At 43.2% G+C, this 18,530-nt stretch overlaps 1 protein-coding gene across 1 annotated transcript in view; it reads right to left on the bottom strand.

Annotated features, from left to right (window-relative positions):
- LOC310996207 (beta-secretase 1-like) overlaps positions 1-11,643 on the bottom strand; it is a gene marked incomplete at its 5' end in the record, with an annotated part of 61,265 nt that extends 49,622 nt beyond the window's left edge. The window contains 3 exons of the mRNA XM_083985590.1: positions 800-1,016; positions 3,114-3,202; positions 11,287-11,643. Coding sequence (XP_083841716.1) covers positions 800-1,016; positions 3,114-3,202; positions 11,287-11,643 — 663 coding nt within the window. The remainder of the gene's footprint in view (positions 1-799; positions 1,017-3,113; positions 3,203-11,286) is intronic.
- Between the last annotated feature and the right edge of the window lie 6,887 nt (positions 11,644-18,530).

The raw sequence follows: 18,530 nt of genomic DNA, 5'->3' as shown, positions 1-18,530 counted from the left end.
GTTTACATGCAACTGAGAAAATCTAATAACTGACGGGAAGGTGTCCTCCTCCTAAACACCAGGTGGCGGTAATACGTCGTTTCAACGAGTTAAAGCAGAAGTAAGCGATCCGGTCGTTTTGACTAACTTCTTGTCAGCCGATGGAGTTAGCAGTCCCCGCCCTCGTCCCTACGTCACCACATTCACGCGCATCCCTTGGCTGCACACACAGAGAGGACCGCCCCTTTATGCCGCTCTCTCTCCTCATTGGATAAAGGTTGTAGGATACAAGGAAAGTTTTCTCCTCGGCTTACAGCAGAGCAGAGTGACTGACAGACCCGTGTTTCAGACCAAACACTCTATGTAAGTGATTGGCGTCGGAAGATATAACTATTTAAGACTTATATTAACACAAACATTCCGCTTACTTCTGCTTTAAGACAATAATTCGGTTTTCTCAAGTGTCATGTAAATGTACTGTGTGTTCGCAGGACACTTATTTTGCTTTTTCTTGATCCTCCACAGGATAAGTAATCTACAGTGTCTTGGGAAGTATGCTTTAGTATATAACTTTTGATAATAATTCCCCTAAATGTATTTTCCACCAGCAGACAAGGTCAAATATGAGGTAAAATCACTCGACTCTATCGGTTTATAGATGAGATTACAACAGAGCAGACTGTGATCTCTCCAGGTTTTGACATCTGCTGGTTTTCCTACTGAAGTGCCAGTGTGTAGTTGTTGCTGTGTGCAGCTGCAAACAGAGAATTTTGAACCGACTACAAAAAGTGCTGCGCTGCACTTTCTCTCACCCACCCACCCGGGCTATATCGGCGTAGGCCAGTCCCAGGATCCCCTCCCAGTTGGACCCGTTGATGAAGAAGCGATTTGGCTGGGTGATGGCGGCGATGTTGGCGCGCAGCGTGGCGTTGGGTCCGTGTGGGACGGACACCAGGTCAGTGCCCAGCTCCCCTTTCCAGCGACCCTGGGTGTAGGGAACGTAGACGCTCCTGCCGAGGTCACGGTACGAGCTGGAGCTGCGAGGGGACGGTGAGAAAGGGGGTCAGGGGTTAAAGGAGCAATATGACAAAAATATAAACTGTTTTCTCAATAATACAATAAAAACACAAAATGTCAATACAAATAATCCATCTATTGTTTGATGGTTAATAATAGTAGAACACTGAAAAAAAGGTAAATGCACCTAAATCTGATACAACCATCTCTTCTTTGTTCTAAAACTGATTAATGGTATTGTACACTGTCCTGTAATAATAAACTAAACAAAAAAAACAAAAAAAATACTGGGTTAAATTACATTAATGTCAATTTACCTAATGCAATTGGTGAAATGTTATATATATGTAATTTAACAAAAACAACGATTAAAATAAACTTAAACTTAAAGCAGAACTATGCAGGATTTGGGCTGTAATTATTGTGGCTCAGAGACACTGTGATGATTGAGTGACCTATTTAATTATGAGGTGAATGGGGTCTAGGCCAATGCGCTCACCCCCCCCCCACTGGCTGAAAACTGCACTTGCAAGATCAGTCGTCCGTCTCGGTACACAAATCTCGTCAATGGATAGAACTATCGCGAGAAACTGCCTTACGGCAGTACGAGATAAGAACACATATGACGTCATGCATGTCACGAATCGTGATTGGTTTGAGTTGGGAAAGTCGGAGGAAACCATGGAAACAAGGAATGTTTGTAGCCTACTGTACTGATGTAGTTCGGCTTGTGGCTAACACGGAGCTAATGCTAACACAGATACACACACACACACACACCATGGATCTTTTATAAGATAATGTAATACATCATGACAGACACACACACACCTTCGTGTTTTGGAACATTTATTCCTGTGTGTGTGTATGTCTGTGTCTTTGTGTCTGTGTGTGGCCGTGTTAGCGTTAGCTCCGTGTTAGCATAGCTCCGTGTTAGCATTAGCTCCGTGTTAGCAGGGCTTAGCAAACACCGCTCTCTACCTTCAGCAGCTTCCAATGTAAACACAAGCACGTGTAGGGGGTGGAGGAGGTGGTGGCGGCGAGTTTTTTTTTTTTTTTACGACAGTGACATGTGCCTCCCAGAACTGTAGGGGAGCTCCGGAGAGGGAAAAAAAGAGAAACCAGCGAAGGAGCGAGCTATTTCCGGCCGACTTGCATAGTTCTGCTTTAAAGCAGAAGTAAGCGATCCGGACGTTTTGGCTAATGCTGCGTTCCAGGCAGGCTTTTGAAACCGTAAGTTGCGGCTTCAAGTCACAACTTGCGACTTTGTAGCGTTCCAGGCAACCCGCAACTCGCGTTTCTCCGACCTGTTGCCTGTGAAAGTCACTATAACGGCCACTCGTAACTTCCGACCCGTAAACTCGTACCAGATCGAACTGGTACGACTTCACAGGTCGGAAAAACACGAGTTACGGGTTGCCTTGAACGCACCATAACTTCTTGTCAGCCGACGGAGTTAGCAGCCCCCGCCCTCGTCATGGATCTATTGGTCCTCGTCCCTACGTCACCACATTCACGCGCATCCCTTGGCTGCACACACAGCCCTTCATGCCGTTCTCTCTCCTCATTGGATAAAAATTGTAGGATACAAGAAAAGTTTTCTCCTCGGCTCAGAGCAGAGCAGAGTGACTGAGAGACCCGTGTTTCGGTCCAAACACTCTATGTAAGTGATTGCTGTCGGAAGATATAACTATTTAAGACTTATATTAACACAAAAATATTGCTTACTTCTGCTTTAAAATTTGATATAGATGACAATTAATGACTTGAATATCAAACATTTCCCCTGGAGGATTAATAATTGGTCATATGTTAATAGATACGTACTTCAAATATTACTAATTATTTTGACTATATTTGATTTTATATAGATAGTGTTGTGAAATTAATTAATGCATAATAATCGTGATAATCATAATACCATGATTATTCCTCTGACAATAATCGTACCAAGAAAATCCATAATCGTGACATCACTATGATACAGTAAAAAAGCTTGTTTTAGGGAAAACAATGGATTGTTTCTTGTGTTTTTACAGGAAAAATGTTTGTTATTTCATTTATTTTTAATCAAATGTGGCTGTATAGTATATAGTTCTGCATGTTTTTCTACTCACAGTGAGCGATGGTAATATCTACGCAGAAAGGGGTGAGCAGCCGCCCCGACAGCGAAGTTACTGCTTCCTGTGTCCACGAGGATGTTCAACTAATGAGACGGAGAGAAGGAAAGAGAAATAAAGAGAGAGAGAGAGACAGAGAGAGAGAACAATTTATCAAATACATGCTGTGTGCTTTCTGCAGAAATCAATAGGTTTGTAAAACTGACGATAGGGTTACACTGTGAAATTGATTCTGTTCATTCTCTAAAGGGCAAAGTTAAATCTGTAACTCTGCTGCTGCCTTGGAGACAGACATGTGCGTTTGTAGAAACTAAATTCACTGTGTGGGAGGGTTCAATGTCTCTATTGATAACTTATTAACTTATTTTATGGTTACAGGCTATTTTTTATTTTATTCTATTCTAGTCTTAGTTACAGCACGTAGTTTATCTGTCTGTCATCTCTCCATCTTTCTCTCCATCTCTTTCTCCTTCCTTGCAGTGTCCTGTGCTGTTTCCTGTTGCCCTAAATGTCCTTCAGATGAAGCAGACAGACAGGCAGCCATACAGCCACAGCAAGCTGTTCAATAATGGATTGGCTCTTTAAATATCCACTAAAGTGCTGCTCTATTGGGGAGCTGGGGCCTGAAATCCCCTAATAATAACAAAATACACACATCACACATGCCTATACATGCTGGCCCTAAAACAGAGATCCAGGCGACCCCTATATGGGCGCATTTTGCCCCTAAAATTTCAGTAAATTTTGGATATATTTGCACATGTGCAACCAGTAAATTTGCCAGGTTTTTCTTCTAACACTGGTGAAATGTAGAAGGGAATCTGGGAATTGTCATTAAGGATGGCAGACGAATGTGTGTGAGGATTATGAATGAAAAGGAAATGTTAATATTTGCCTTGCAAGTTGTTTTATGATGTGTACACCCCTAAACTTTCTGCTTGCTGTGCTCCTAGTAGGGCGGCAACTAACGATTATTTGCATTGTCGATTAATCTGTCGATTATTTAAATGATTAACCGATTAGTTGTTTGGTCAATAAAATGTAAAAAAAAAGGTTGAAAAATGTCAATCAGTGTTTCCCAAACCACAAGATGACATCCTCCTCAAATGTCTTGTTTTGTTCACAAACCAAAGAGAGACTCAGTTTATTGTCATAAAGGAACAAAGAAACCAGAAATATTCACATTTAAGAATCTGAAATCAGAGAATTTTGACTTTTTTTCTTTAAAAAACTACTCAAACCTATTATTATCAAAATAGTTGAAGATTAATTTAATAATCGATTATCGTTATTGTTGTTCTAGCTCCTAATAAAGCACCACAATCCTCCTCCTCAGTAACAACGCTGGACACACTGTGATTTCCTCTTTGACAGACTTTTGCTGACTGCATGGGATAATCTGTTTTGTTTTTTATCAGGCACACACACACACACATATACTGAGTCACCTGGCCCCGAGCAAGATAATGCACATGACCGCTCTCTCACACACACACACACATACACACACACACAAAAGCAAAAGGCTGCATCCTGACACACTGAGACCTCATGTCTTCCTGTCCTCCCTGGCAGAGCGCCCGTCTGCTTTGCCCCTCCTGCACCGTGAAGGAGAAACCATCTCATGGTTACCAGAGCAGAACGAACGTAACATAAAGTGAAAGTTACAGTAAATGACCAACGTTTTTTGTTTTTTTTTGCCTCTACCGAGCATCTCCGGTTAAACGCAGGGTCTTGTATCACTTATTACATTCATTACGGCTCTGGGGATCTCATCATTTGGCTCTTTGCTGAGACACTGAATCACACAGCGCTTTGACCTGACGCCGTCTTTAATCTATTCCACGAACAGATTCATTTATTTATTTATTTACTGTATATTAAAGGTTTATTTAACTGGATGTGAGGGCTTTTAAAGGCTTAAACACATTTAGATAATTTGATTTAAAAACATCTTGAGACTTATTAGAGACCTGCAAAGGGCCTGATAGTTTGTTGTTATCCTGACTGGTATAATGAGATTGTTACCAGCCCCACCCCCCTTCTTGACCGGCACTCTTGTGCTTGATTGTTTCACACAAGTCTTGGATCTCATCTGATCTTACATTAGGTAATGTTTCCCTGGAGTCCCTGAAGATTCTTGCTACAGCTCTAGTACAAAGCCATTTTGACTATGCTTGCACAAGCTGGTTTAGTAGCATTTCAAAAAACCTAAGACACAGACTACAAACTGCCCAGAATAAACTTATTAGAGTGGTCCTAAAACTTCATCCCCGTACCCACCTGACGATGCATCACTTCAGAGCCATGGGATGGCTGAAGGTAGAAGATCGAGTGTCCATGCTCAAAAGCAGAGCAGTACACAATGTCCTATTCAATAACTCAGCCTCTTATTTTAAAGGTACATTGTGTAAGTTATCCTGTTATCTATTCACGAAAATCGATTATTTTGTTCAAAAGCCTGTTTTTCATTCATTAATAATTACCCCCATCAACAAACTTTAGTGTTCCTTTCAGGTCTGAATTAGCCGTTCATATCATTCATATCTACATGGAGCGGGTAAGCTCGGTGCTGGCTGCCATGTCGTGTAGCCATGTTTTTACGAAAAGTCACCGTGGTAACTAGGGCTGTCAATCTTCCCCCGAAATCAGGTTCGAATTTCTAACCCATCTTATGTTAAATATTCGACTAATATTAAAATATTTTATCTCATTATGGGGGGGGCGCAGCGATGGCGGTGGCGACAACGACATAGCAGAACGAGCCTGCATAGGAGCTGTCCATGGTTACTTAAAGCAGAAGTGAGTGATATATTTGTGTTAATATAAGTCTTAAATAGTTATATCTTCCGACAGCAATCACTTACATAGAGTGTTTGGACTGAAACACGGGTCTCTCAGTCCCTCTGCTCTGCTCTGAGCCGAAGAGAAAACATTTATCGTATCCTACAGTTTTTATCCAATGAGGAGAGAGAACGGCATGCAGGGCTGTGTGTGCAGCCAAGGAACGCCGTGAATGTGGTGACGTAGCGACGAGGACTGTTATGGTGCGTTCAAGGAAACTCGTATTTTTCCGACCGTGAAGTGGTACCAGTTCGATCTGGTACGAGTTCACCGGTCGGAAGTTACGAGTGGCCGTTATAGTGACTTTCACCGGTAAAACAGGTCGGAAAAACACGAGTGGGTTGCCTGGAACGCTACAAAGTCGTAAGTTGTGACTTGAAGCTGTAATTTACGATTTCAAAAGCCTGCCTGGAACGCAGCATTAGCGAAAACGACCGGATCACTCACTTCTGCTTTAACCAAAAGTCTTTAAGTGTTAAACAAAGAGAACTATGGAAAAATACATAAGTTATCTTGACGTGAACCATATGTTGCGGTAAAAAAAGAAAAAAAAGAAAGAAAGATCGTTGATTCGGTGGAAACCCGGCTTCACAGGCGGGGGCTGCGGGGTTAGGGCACAGAGTCAGCACACAAGTGGTCCGCGGATCAATCAATTAAAAAAAAAAAAGGTGTGTGTGTAGAGTGGGGACGCATATGCGCACCGTGGCAGCCGAATGAACGGGCAATTTAAAAAAAACTCTGCTTGTATATTTGAAGCTGCAGCTTTACCTTGTGCACAACAATAACTGCATGTTGTTTTATCAACATGTGTACTACTCTGAACGTCGCGACGCACCATGTTAATTTGCCTCATTAAAAACATTCGAACGTCAGTTTCCACCATCGAATGTTCTCATTTTGACTAACATTGGAATTGTATTCGAATAGCGAAGTTCGTTCTGACAGCCCTAGTGGTAACCATAGACTGTAAAAAGAATGGACGTAGCGTCCGTGACGTCACCCATTGGTTTGGGGGAGTCTGTTTTGTGCCGCTACTACGGGGGTTTGAGCCGCGCCATGTTGGATTCTACTTGCCATATTTGGAGCGGTGCGGCCGTTGGCCGGCCGAGAGCCCGCCCACTGGCCTCGTAGCAGCGGTCGCCGGACCTGTCACTCAACGGTTCTGCTCCCTAATTGGCCAGAACTTTAAACCTAATAATAGTAAAACGGTAGAGTTTAAAAAAAATTCACCCCCCTCAGAGTGTGTGCGGGGGTAGAAACTATCGATTGAGACCAAAAAAATCAAATGTACCAGGCTGTAAATATGTTTTTTTAAGCTGTAAAATCGGCTATTTTAACATGGGGCTCAATTGGAGTTGCTCCCTTCTGGAGCCAGCCCCCAGCGACAGCCGAGGGGATTGCAGCTTTTTGAACGCGGAAGTGAGCTTCACTTCTCAGACCGACAACTGCCCCCTTGGTGGTAACGCAGTGAGGAGAAATGGAGCGTTACACTGATGCTGCATTCACCTGCAGTCGGGCAGACGGCCGTCGGTAACAAACCAGATGTCATTTTAGTCACAGAAGTCCAGAGAAAGCCGGTAAAACGTGGGTCAGGTCAACAATACGGCATCGCCATGACAACATATTGTCACGTGTTTTGTTTTGCCTCTTGCTGACGGACCACTTGTTTACATGGAGGCTTGTTAAAGCTGTTACCTGCAGCATCTGTCGTCCGTCTGCCATCTAACCGATTTCACGTGAATGCAGCATGAAAAATACGACTGAGTTGCTTGCGATCTACAACCGCAACGCTAGATGGGAGTAATTCTTACACAATGTACCTTTAAAGATTATTTCAGGCGGGTTAACAATAGTCACGACCACAGGGCAAGCCTTTACAATGTCAACACTGTGACTTTCAGAAGAGCAGTAGGGAAAAGCACCTTTGCCTATTATATAGTGGGGCTTTAGCGTGGAACAGTCTCCCTGCATCAATTAAATTAATCAGCTCGAAACACAGGTTTAAAGTAGCAGTGAAGAGGTGGATGGATTGCTTAAACCAGCACTAAGTAACTTTTCAACCTTCATAAAATATTTTTATCACATTTTCATTTTCATAACTTTTTTTTTTGTTACAACAAGTTGAATGACACCTCTGTCGTGGTCTGAGGGGGTCTGTATCTCTTTCTCTGGCACTAAGCAGCTTTGAGGAGCATGGTAGGAACCCGGCTCTCACTTTACTTTCACTTTCACTTTTGCGAGTCACAACAAGGAGGGAACAGGCAAAACGGCACTTTAGCAATGGATTATGTTTGTGTTTTCACTTTGAAATGATCCACTGGAAACAGAAACTTAGTTTTGATGTCTTCTGTTAATTTTAATGCAGGATATTTACAGGGCTTCACGCTAGTGTTCATGGGAAATGGAGTCTTCCTTCAGGCAAAACACTACCGCTTTGGTCCACAGGCGCCGCCAAACTCAACCAAAACTGAAAGTTCTTTAGAACTGCTTTAAAGCAGTAGTATTTCCTCCATCATCCTGCAACATGCTTTCGAGTGACTCATGTGTGCACTTTTCTTTAAGGTGCATTATACACATAATCCTCATTTAATGTGTACTGTGTTTTGCAAAGCTATGTAAATGACTGTTTAGTAGTAATTTTTCCGATGTTAATGTTTTTATTAGCTAGCTTGGATCGTCTCAGAGGACCACACTTTTCTGTTATCCTCGTCTGTTTTTGTATTTCTTTTTATACTGACAAACCAAATCAAATTAAAAAAACAACAACAACAAAAACATCACAGTTGCTTGGTATCATGATGTGAAAGGGTGCGGCTTTCAAAACATCTCCAGGATGTATCATAAATCTACCGTCTTTATTAGCTGTGTAGTATTGAGCAATGGCGCTCCACGTGACAACCTGTTTTACTGCCATAAAAAAACGAGACGACTGTATTTCTCTCAGGAGGTTTGAACTGAGCTCCGTTAGAAAAGAGGCGAGTGACCTACTGTCCATCAACGCACCATGTGACTCATGGGTTTGTTTGCTTACGGTCCCTGCCCACAGGCTCAATAAAGCAGATTAACTTTATGACTGATGAACTCTTTTCTGGGCTCAGACTCTGGTTTTCGGTCAATAGTCATGAATATTTTATGTTACTGAGAAATACATGAGATTTTAATGCTTTCAGAGGCCTTAATATGCTGTCAGTCACCAAAAAATATGTTTTCATTTATATTTTTGCATAAATTGTCAAATTATTATTATTATTTTTAATTTATCTTTGTCCTGCATTCAACATTATTGGGGTAATATAAGGGACACACACATGGATGACCTTTAATGTTATGATGTTACACGATATACAGTAGCATGGGATATAAAAGTTGATTTATTTCAGTCAGAGGCTCTGAAGGTCAAAGGTCAGGCACCCTCTGGTGTTTAAAGACTTAATGATACGCATACTACAAAAAAAAGTTGTCAAAAATAGAAAAATGCCCGTGCACAGCAGAAATCAAGGTGCTGGTATTGTGGTTACATACCGCACACAAATATTAGGTCAGACATGATACAAGATGGTGCAACAAGGTTACAATCATGATGTAAATGTTTTTTTGGGATGTGCACTGGATGAGAAACTGAAATGAAATGAATAGTAAAATGAAAAAGCCAGCATAAAAAAGTATATTTCATCATTTAATATCTATGTTTGGGATCTCCATCCAGGTCATGAACAAGTAGCCACAGATGATGTTCAATACTACTTTATCAGTTTCTCGACTAACCTTTTTTTGGTTGCAAATGTCAAACTGTATTTTTTTTAGTCCATGTTCCTGTACAGCTGTTTGAGCTCTGACACCATTTAAACTTTGACTATGTCAGTGAATTATATTGTTGTAAAATATAAAATATTTCTCAAAGGAAGCTGTGTTGCTTTAATATCAGCATCATCAACATTTTGGTATCATAATAACAGCACAAAAATGAAATGAAACATGAAAATGTTGGTGGACACTCACTTTAGAGGCCAAAACAATGTGTTGACTGTCTTTGCTGCACTGACCTCAAACGACTGATTCACTCACTCTCACTAACCAACCAGCAGCTCTCCTCCTCTTTCCATCTCTCTCTCTCCTTGATACAGGAAGCACCAGTGCCACCTCAGTACCTTGGAGCCCGTCATCACATTCATCATCTCTCCACGGTCTTTCTTTCAGTTTCCTATCAGCCTGTAGCATAGTTTTTATTCCTACATCCTCACATCCTCACTTCAAACTCCCTGTCTCCCACACTTTTCTTCTGTCACACTTTCTTTCCTTGTTTATCTCCCATCCCTCTCTCCTCCTGCCATCTACCTACCCCTCTAGTCGTCCTCTGAGTGCCAGCCTGTACACCACAGCTGCACCCAGCTGGCACTGCTCACTTTGACACACACACACACACACACACACACACACACACACACACACACACACACACACACACACACACACACACACACACACACACACACACACACACACACACACACACACACACACACACACACACACACACACACAGGCCATCTGTCACTGACCTTTTCAGAGAGTATAAACAAATACAGGTGTTACCAAGGATACTAATTAAGGCTCCATTCCAGAGCGTTTTCTAATGAGCCACACCTGTCTTTGTTTATACTCTCTGAAAAGGTCTATTGGACTAAATTTTGCCACTTCTAATTTGAAATTCCCTTTTAAAAAAAAACACTTTTCATTCTTTATTAGAAACATTTAAGAAACTGTGGATATTTGCATCACCACAAAAAACATACTGCACCTTTGTTAGAAAAGTGTGTTATAAATTCAAAGTGATGTCACACTGACAGTGACATCTTTTCTACTTTGATTTCTGCACTGCTGTAGGCCCTTGGGAGAGATCTGGTGCTTCAATTAACCTTGTATTTGCTATTGTATTATTAAAACTTGTTGTGTTTCTAGTCATGTGACACACATACAGATTCACCACTTACTGTAATTGATTACTAAGTTATAGTCCAATTAGTAGTAGCCTACAACAAATGCAATATTATTTTATAGATGCTGATATCAGTAAAGAGTCCTGGCCTGCAGAGAGGAGAGAGAGCAAAGATGAGAATTAGATTTCCAAAAGGAGCCAGACTTTTTGTTTATTTATGTATTACTTATTTTACAGTGTATTATATAATAAAAGTATGATCGATTCTTTTGATTGCACCCGGTTTTATGATGTGCTGCACAGACCATGCTTATAATATGCTCCAGTCAGTGTGTGTGAGTGTTTTGACAGACAGCACATCACGTCATGCACATAAAAGCCCCTTTTTACCTTCTGCGGAGGAGAGCCCACGGCCATCTCCACGTAGTATCCCTGCGTGGACTTCCCACGGAGGTTATCGATCATGTCCACGAAGCTGATGCCGCTCTGTGCCGCCGCCGCTCCCGCTCCTCTCCGCTTGCGCGTCGGATGCCTCGCCGCCGCCGCCGCCGCCGCGTTGCCCGGCGACGGTGGTGACTGTTCGGCGCGAGCGCCTTGCCGCAGTGGCACGCGGATGGCCAGAGGCAGCAGGCCCGAGGCGTCCGGAGCGGATTGACCGTTGATGACCGTTGATGATGAACACAAGAAAGTCGTCCATATGAACAGAGCCGTTAACCAGCAGCGAGGCGGCGACGTCAACGCCTCCATGTTGAATAACGGTAAAGTTGTTTTATGTTTTTTTTTGGTGGTGGAGGAGGGGGAACTGCCCATTATTGGTCCGACCTCCCATTACTCCGACAAAGTACCCACTGGTCCGACCTCCCATTGGTTCGACCTCCCATTACTCCGACAAAATGAACCACAAGTCGGACCAATGGGGTGGTCCCGTTAGTTCGAACTGTCATCGCTACTTTCTCTTCCATTGATAGGAGTATGCAGGGCCGTTGCTAGGAATTCCAGGCCCCCTTAAAGAATACTAAAGTGCCCCCCCCCCCCCCCCCCCCCCCATAACTTTTCCAGTTTTTTTTTTCTTAGGGTGTCTTCACACCTGCAGTGTTAGTGCGCACTAAATCTGGTGCGCACTAAATGTGGTCCAGTTTGGGTTGGTGTGAAAGCAAATCGCACTCTAATGCGCACCAAAACTAGTGCGGCCTGAGGAGGTGGTCTCGGTTCGGCTCCAGCCGAACTCTGGTGCGCACTAGTTTAGGTGTGAAAGCAACCGCACTCTGGTGCGAGCCAACTGCCAGGCGAACTCAACAAGTTTGAGCTAAAAGGGCTCCCGTAGTCACTGACAACGGGTTAACGCAGCGGGGAGACCGCCCGGTGCTCCGGTGCTGCGGAGCTCTGTCCCCACAAACGAAGCAGCAGCAGCGGGGCAGCCGGTCGGTGCGTGTCCACTGAGTCCGCTCAGGTCGGCGGGTCCGTCCCTCGGGTCCGCGGAGCAGCTGATTACCGAGCAGCGGAGGTCCGTGTTTAACGTGAACGCAACCGGAAACCAGCCGGAAGTACCAAACAGAGTTATACATGAAAACAATATAGAAATAAATGAAAAGAGCTACTAACAACCGGCCCTACTGGAGTCTCCATCATGAAAGTTTTATCAATCAGCGCTTCCAGATTCCAACCGGTAGTCATGGAGACGTGACGTTCTCCAAGTTTGGTCCCGAGTGATAAAAAGCAGGTGTGAACGCAACCGCACTAACTGAAAAATGAAACAATGTATCATTTTAACATTTAGTGCGCACCAGGGTGCGCACTAAACAGGTGTGAATACACCCTAGACTATGTGTAAGCATCTTAGCAAGAATATTTGTCTTATTTCTAGTGAAAGTGTAATTTCTAGTCAAAACAAATCTCATTCTACTTAAAATAAGACTCATCATACTAAAAGTAGCTTGTTTTTAGACACTTTTTTTTTTACTTATTTCAAGCAGATTTTCACTTGAAATAAGTAGAAAAATCTGATAGTGGAGCAAGTTTTTCTTTCTTATTACAAGCACAAAAAACTTGCTTTCACTGGCAGATTTTTCCACTTATTTCAAGTGAAAATTAGTTTGAAACAAGTGAAAGTGATCTAAAAAAAAGAAGTTAATTTTTAGGTGATGGTTCTTATTTTAAGTGGAAAGAGATTAGCTTTGACTAGAAATTAGACATTTTGACAAGAAATAAGACAGATATTCTTGGAAAGATGTTGAGTTTTTACAGTGTAGCCTACTATGAGTATTAGGGTCTTACGCAGAATAAATCAGTCATACAAAGATTAGACTACTGGGTTTTTTTATGGGCCCCACTGGGCGCTGGGCCCCTAGAATTATCATCACCTTTCTTCCCTATACAACATGCATGTAGCTTTCTCTCTCTCTCTGTGAGAGAAAGCAAAATAACGAGAATTACTGAAAGAGAGAGAGCTCTCAGAAACACACAGAAACGCACATCACACACACACACACACACACACACACACACACGAGGCCCAGAAAGGAGCCAGGCGCACGACCACCATAAATGCTGATCAAGATGTGTAAACTCATAATCAAAGCCCACCCTCCCAGAGTACAGAGTAAAAGAAATACAATTCCCCCCCCCCCCCCGCTCGAGCGTGGCTGAACCTGGCTTGAGCTCACTTCATGGGTGCGAGCCTGCTGCAGCCGCCGCTCCTGCTGACAGCAGACTGAGAGAAAAAAAAAAGTAAATTTCGCTTTGGTTAGGTTCAGGCAATGAAGAAAGGATTTGGTTAAGTTTAGTAAAAACACCAGGTAGAGGCTAGACAGGCTGGAACCATAATGAGCGTTATATGTTATTAATATGAAGTGCTTGTTTTGCAGTTAATTATGCATGATCCGTTTGATCCCAGAAAGGAAAAAAGGATCAATGCGCAGCCTCCGTTTCCTTTCTGATTACGTCCGTCTGTCTGTTCGGAGTGGGAGAGAGAGAGAGAGAATCCAATCCACCTGTCTGTATACCTGTCTGTAATGTAAGTTTGATTTGACATGAGTGTCAAGGTTTAATTATGGACACTAATGAGCGCGCAGCAGTGCGTAAAAGTCGTGCGTAATGACAGCTCCTCATTGGTGAAACACAATAAACTGCACCTCTTCTTCCACGTGTGTCTTATTGACTGGTGGAGCCTATATGAATAATTATATAAATGCATAGTGAACGGTAAGAATGGAGAGTTGGACTAATACTAATAACTAGTCCAGTTCGAACTAATGAGGACCTCCCATTAGTTCGAACTCTCATTACTCCGATTGTCGGACCAATGGGAGGTCGAACCAATGGGAGGTCGAACTAATAGTCTACTTGCCAGCCCATAGGGCCCCATTGTGAACCCGGAAATGTTGAGTACCCCAAAGTTTTATGTTAGAAATATATAGTATGGGTCCCCAGTATTCAGAAACTGTCGGATGCTAACTTATATATATTGGACAATTAGCATAACTGGCATAATTAGCATCAATTAGCATAATTGCCTATATGGGCAATATTTCAACATAACAACAAAATTGACTTGGCTGATCTGGGCAATATTGGAGTGGTTTTAGGGGTTATTGATGATGCTGAATCCATTTCTGACATTTTCACCGCCAGTGGGCCGATTTTGATGGATTTCAAAATATGGTCACTTCCGGTTTAGACAGCCATTTTGAATTTTGAAAATGTCAGAAATGGGTTCAGCATCATCAATAACCCCTAAAACCACACTAATATTGCCCAGATCAGCCAAGTCAATTTTGTTGAAATATTGCCCATAGCAATTATGCTAAAGTATGCTAATTATGTCAATGCTAATTGTTCACTATAAAGTTAGCATCCGGCAGTTTCTGAATGCTGGGGACCCATACTATATATTAGGCTACTTCAAATACATGAGTTATATGTCCAACCAGCATCCTCTAAAACTTAAGATTTGGCTTAAAATCCATCAAAATCGGCCCACTGACAGTTAAAATCTGGTCACTTCCGGTTTAGACAGCCATTTTGAATTTTGAAAATGTCAGAAATGGATTCAGCATCATCAATAACCCCTAAAACCGCTCCAATATTGCCCAGATCAGCCAAGTCAATTTTGTTGAAATATTGCCCATATAGGCAATTATGCTAATGTGTGCTAATTATGTCAATTATGCTAATTGTCCAATATATATAAGTTAGCATCCGGCAGTTTCTGAATACTGGGGATCCGTCCATACTATATATTTCTAACATAAAACTTTGGGGTAGGACTCAACATTTCCGGGTTCACAATGGGGCCCTATGGGCTGGCAAGTAGACTAAGGTGGTGATGGGTTGTTTGTTTTTTGTTTGTTTGTTTGTTTGTTTTTTACTTCATGGAGCTCCGTTCAGTTTGACAGGTGGCAATGATGCTAAGATGACGGCTAAAAACATGTTAGCACCGCAGCTGACAACCGCAAATAAATGTGTCTTCGTTCTTCACGACAGGAGAGTAACGGCTGAATTCCAAATTCGAACGAGGCTACGGTTACCGTTACCGTTACCTAGTTACGCTGGCAGTTGAACCAACCTCCCCGCGGCTAACGGTAAAAAACAAGCAGCAGCCAGGCAACCGTCGTCGGTGTCTCCTCCGGTGATTGCAGGCTCTCCTCCTCCTCCCTCCTCCTCCTTTCGCCGTGTGTGATCAAACCGCAGGCCCGTCACGTCGTTTTCTCCACACATCCTCATGTCAAACGGCGAGAAACCGTCGTGTTGTCGCCGTCGTCGGTCGGTGGTCAGTCAGGCCAGGCGGGCTGTACCGTAATCCTACTACCGCATCCTCCTCCTCCTTCCTCCCCCTCTTCCCGACCCGCTCATTAGTTTATTCTCAGCCCTTCCAGTCTGTCACATGTAACGTCGCATTATGTAATAATGCCGCATTATGTAATAATGTAATAAATCTTCACGTCATTGTGTAATAACGCCGCATTTTGTAATAATCTGACACATTTTGTAATAAAAATCTTGAACGCAATATGTAATAAACTTTGCCGCATTTTGTAATAAGTTGTTACATTTTGCATCACTTATTACATATTACGGGTGTTGCACTTTTTTATGAAGAAAATGTAATAATTTGGTGCATTATGTAATAAACCACCAAAATGGATGGAACAAATCGCTGCAGAGCGCGAGCCTGGCACAGAGGTGCGCGCTCTGGCGCATCTGGCACAATCGGTTAACGGCGCCGAAAGGAAACTGGCTCCGCTCCGCGGCTATTTCGCGTCCGACGTCTATGTTAAGCGCACGTTTTTATTGATATTGTAGCGTCCGACCCAACGTAACTATACAACAACATAACACAGACTTTATCAGACAGCTCTCACTTCTTCCTCTGCTCCACCTCACTCACTCACTCACACGCACATAGGACCCTCACGCCCAGTGTTGCCAACTCCTCAGTAAGCAAAGTCGCTATTGGCTGTCGTAAAAGTCGCTAAAAGTCGCTAAATGACGTCATTATCTCAGCGCGGGGGGGGGGGGGGGGGGGGGGGGGGGTGCCGGCGCTCTTTATGTCTGTGGCGTGGAGCAGAGCGTCTCTGAATGCAGCGGAGGCAGCTCCGTGACACTACTGTGTGTAGGCTGACTACCAGTGAGTGCCCGCGGCAGCGGGCTCACTGCTCGTTGAAAACAGCTGTGATAACGTGATTTCAGGTCCAGAAACGTTTGTAATATCACGGGAAAAAGTCGCTAGATTTGTCGCTAGTCGCTTTTGACAAAAAAAGTCACCAAGAGGGGTTGGAAAGTCGCCAGATTTAGCGACAAAGTCGCCAAGTTGGCAACACTGCTCACGCCGGGATTCCACTGGATGCGGAACGATTCCGAAACGGGTCCGCTACGGAACGGCTGCGTACTCCGACTCCGTCAACTCGTTGTGCATTATTATTAATAATGAGCGATGAGTCCCATTGTTACCAAATGTTGAAAAACTGCAATAAAATAAAAAAAAATAATAATAATAATAATTTCCTCCAACTATTATGAGAACAGTCATATGTCTGCCTTTGAACAGGGCCAACATTGATTTGTTTACTTATAGTTTGCTGGAGCATTTTTTTTCATTTTATACAATACAGTTTTTTGTGACATGTCGGCTAAAAGGCATGGTCACGTGACTCTCTGTGTAAAAACATGACATCATAATACACACATGGCTAGAGGAGAGTTAAAAGACCATCATACTTTTTACTGGACCTCAATCGACCAAGGGAAAGTGGTAAAATCTGATATTTTAGATCGGAGTTTTGAAAAAAGCGTCAAATCCTCCAGCCCTCTCCCTCACGTATTTTACCCGGGCGGCGATGCACCATTCTTGGGGAGCGCTCTGGGAGGGTCCCATCTCTGGTTCTCCGGGCCTGGAGCTTCTGGGACTGGTTCTCGTTTTACAGCTGCTGCTTGCAGATGATGATAATATTTCAATAATTTAAATGGATCAGCTGGGCAAATTTTGATAAAATGTTAAATCTGGTGAAAATCAGAGGCAAAATCACTTCCAGCATCATCAGCCCGATGAAATCCCACAGCTCGATCCCCCCCAGCTCGCCCCAGCTGCGGCTCCGGCGGCGGTGATCCCAGCCGCCCCTGCCGCTGCTGGAGCAGAGCTGGACCTGGCCTGGAGCTCCAGTCGGAACGTGGTCCATGTCATCCCTCCACAGACAAACATGACCCGGGCGTATTATTGTCGGTGGGCAAGGGGGGGGGTTGGGGGGCGCGGAGCGATTACCATCCGTGTGGGACCCGCTGTCGGAGGAGACCGCTCTGCTCAGCGGGGCGGAAGAGCAGCGTGACCCGGGAGACTCTGGTGACAAGAGCCGTCGCCGAATTATTATTGTTAATGTTTTTTCTAATTAAGACATCCATTTTGGTGGTTTATTACATAATGCACCAAATTATTACATTTTCTTCATAAAAAAGTGCATGCATGTATGCATGATTATCTTACAATTAAAGGGACAACGAGGAGTTTTGGAAAAGCGAAGCGTTTTCACACTACCGGTACATTTATGAGCCTCCGCGCACCGTGAAATTCTTTGACCGGCGCAAGACAGACTCATGTTTTCATTCATCAAGAATTAAAGTCAGAGGTTCGAAGACGATCACATACCGTCGTAGTTCCGACCATAAACGACGATTCGGCGGCGTTATTCTCATGACTCGCCGCGAAACAGAAAGTAAAGAAACGCTGGTCGGCTCGACCAGCATTTCCGCAACCACTAATAATAACAAAATAACGATAGCGACAAAACAATATATTTATCGAAAATGGGCCCATTAACAAGTGTGGACTTTTTTATTGTCGCGGAATTTTTCGTTCTGCCGATGGAGAAATTCCTCGCTGTCCCTTTAACAGACATAGTTGACATAACAAAGTGTGTTTATAAATGTCTGAATGAATGGCCACCTTAGTCACTGTACCTTTAAAATAATTTGATACATGAATATATGACTATACCAGTGTATTATTTTAATAGCTTGGTACTGAATTAAGGGGATACTAGGCCCACTTTAATATAATAAAAAATTGTATGAATATATTTAGCAGGGGTCCTTGCTCCATCTCTCCAGTAGTTTGGGGGTCCTTAGCCTGAAAAACGTTGAAG

This window comes from Trachurus trachurus (genome assembly GCF_905171665.1).
Source record: "Trachurus trachurus genome assembly, chromosome: 13".
NCBI lineage: Eukaryota > Metazoa > Chordata > Actinopteri > Carangiformes > Carangidae > Trachurus > Trachurus trachurus.
This window is presented reverse-complemented; position numbering and strand designations above follow the sequence as displayed.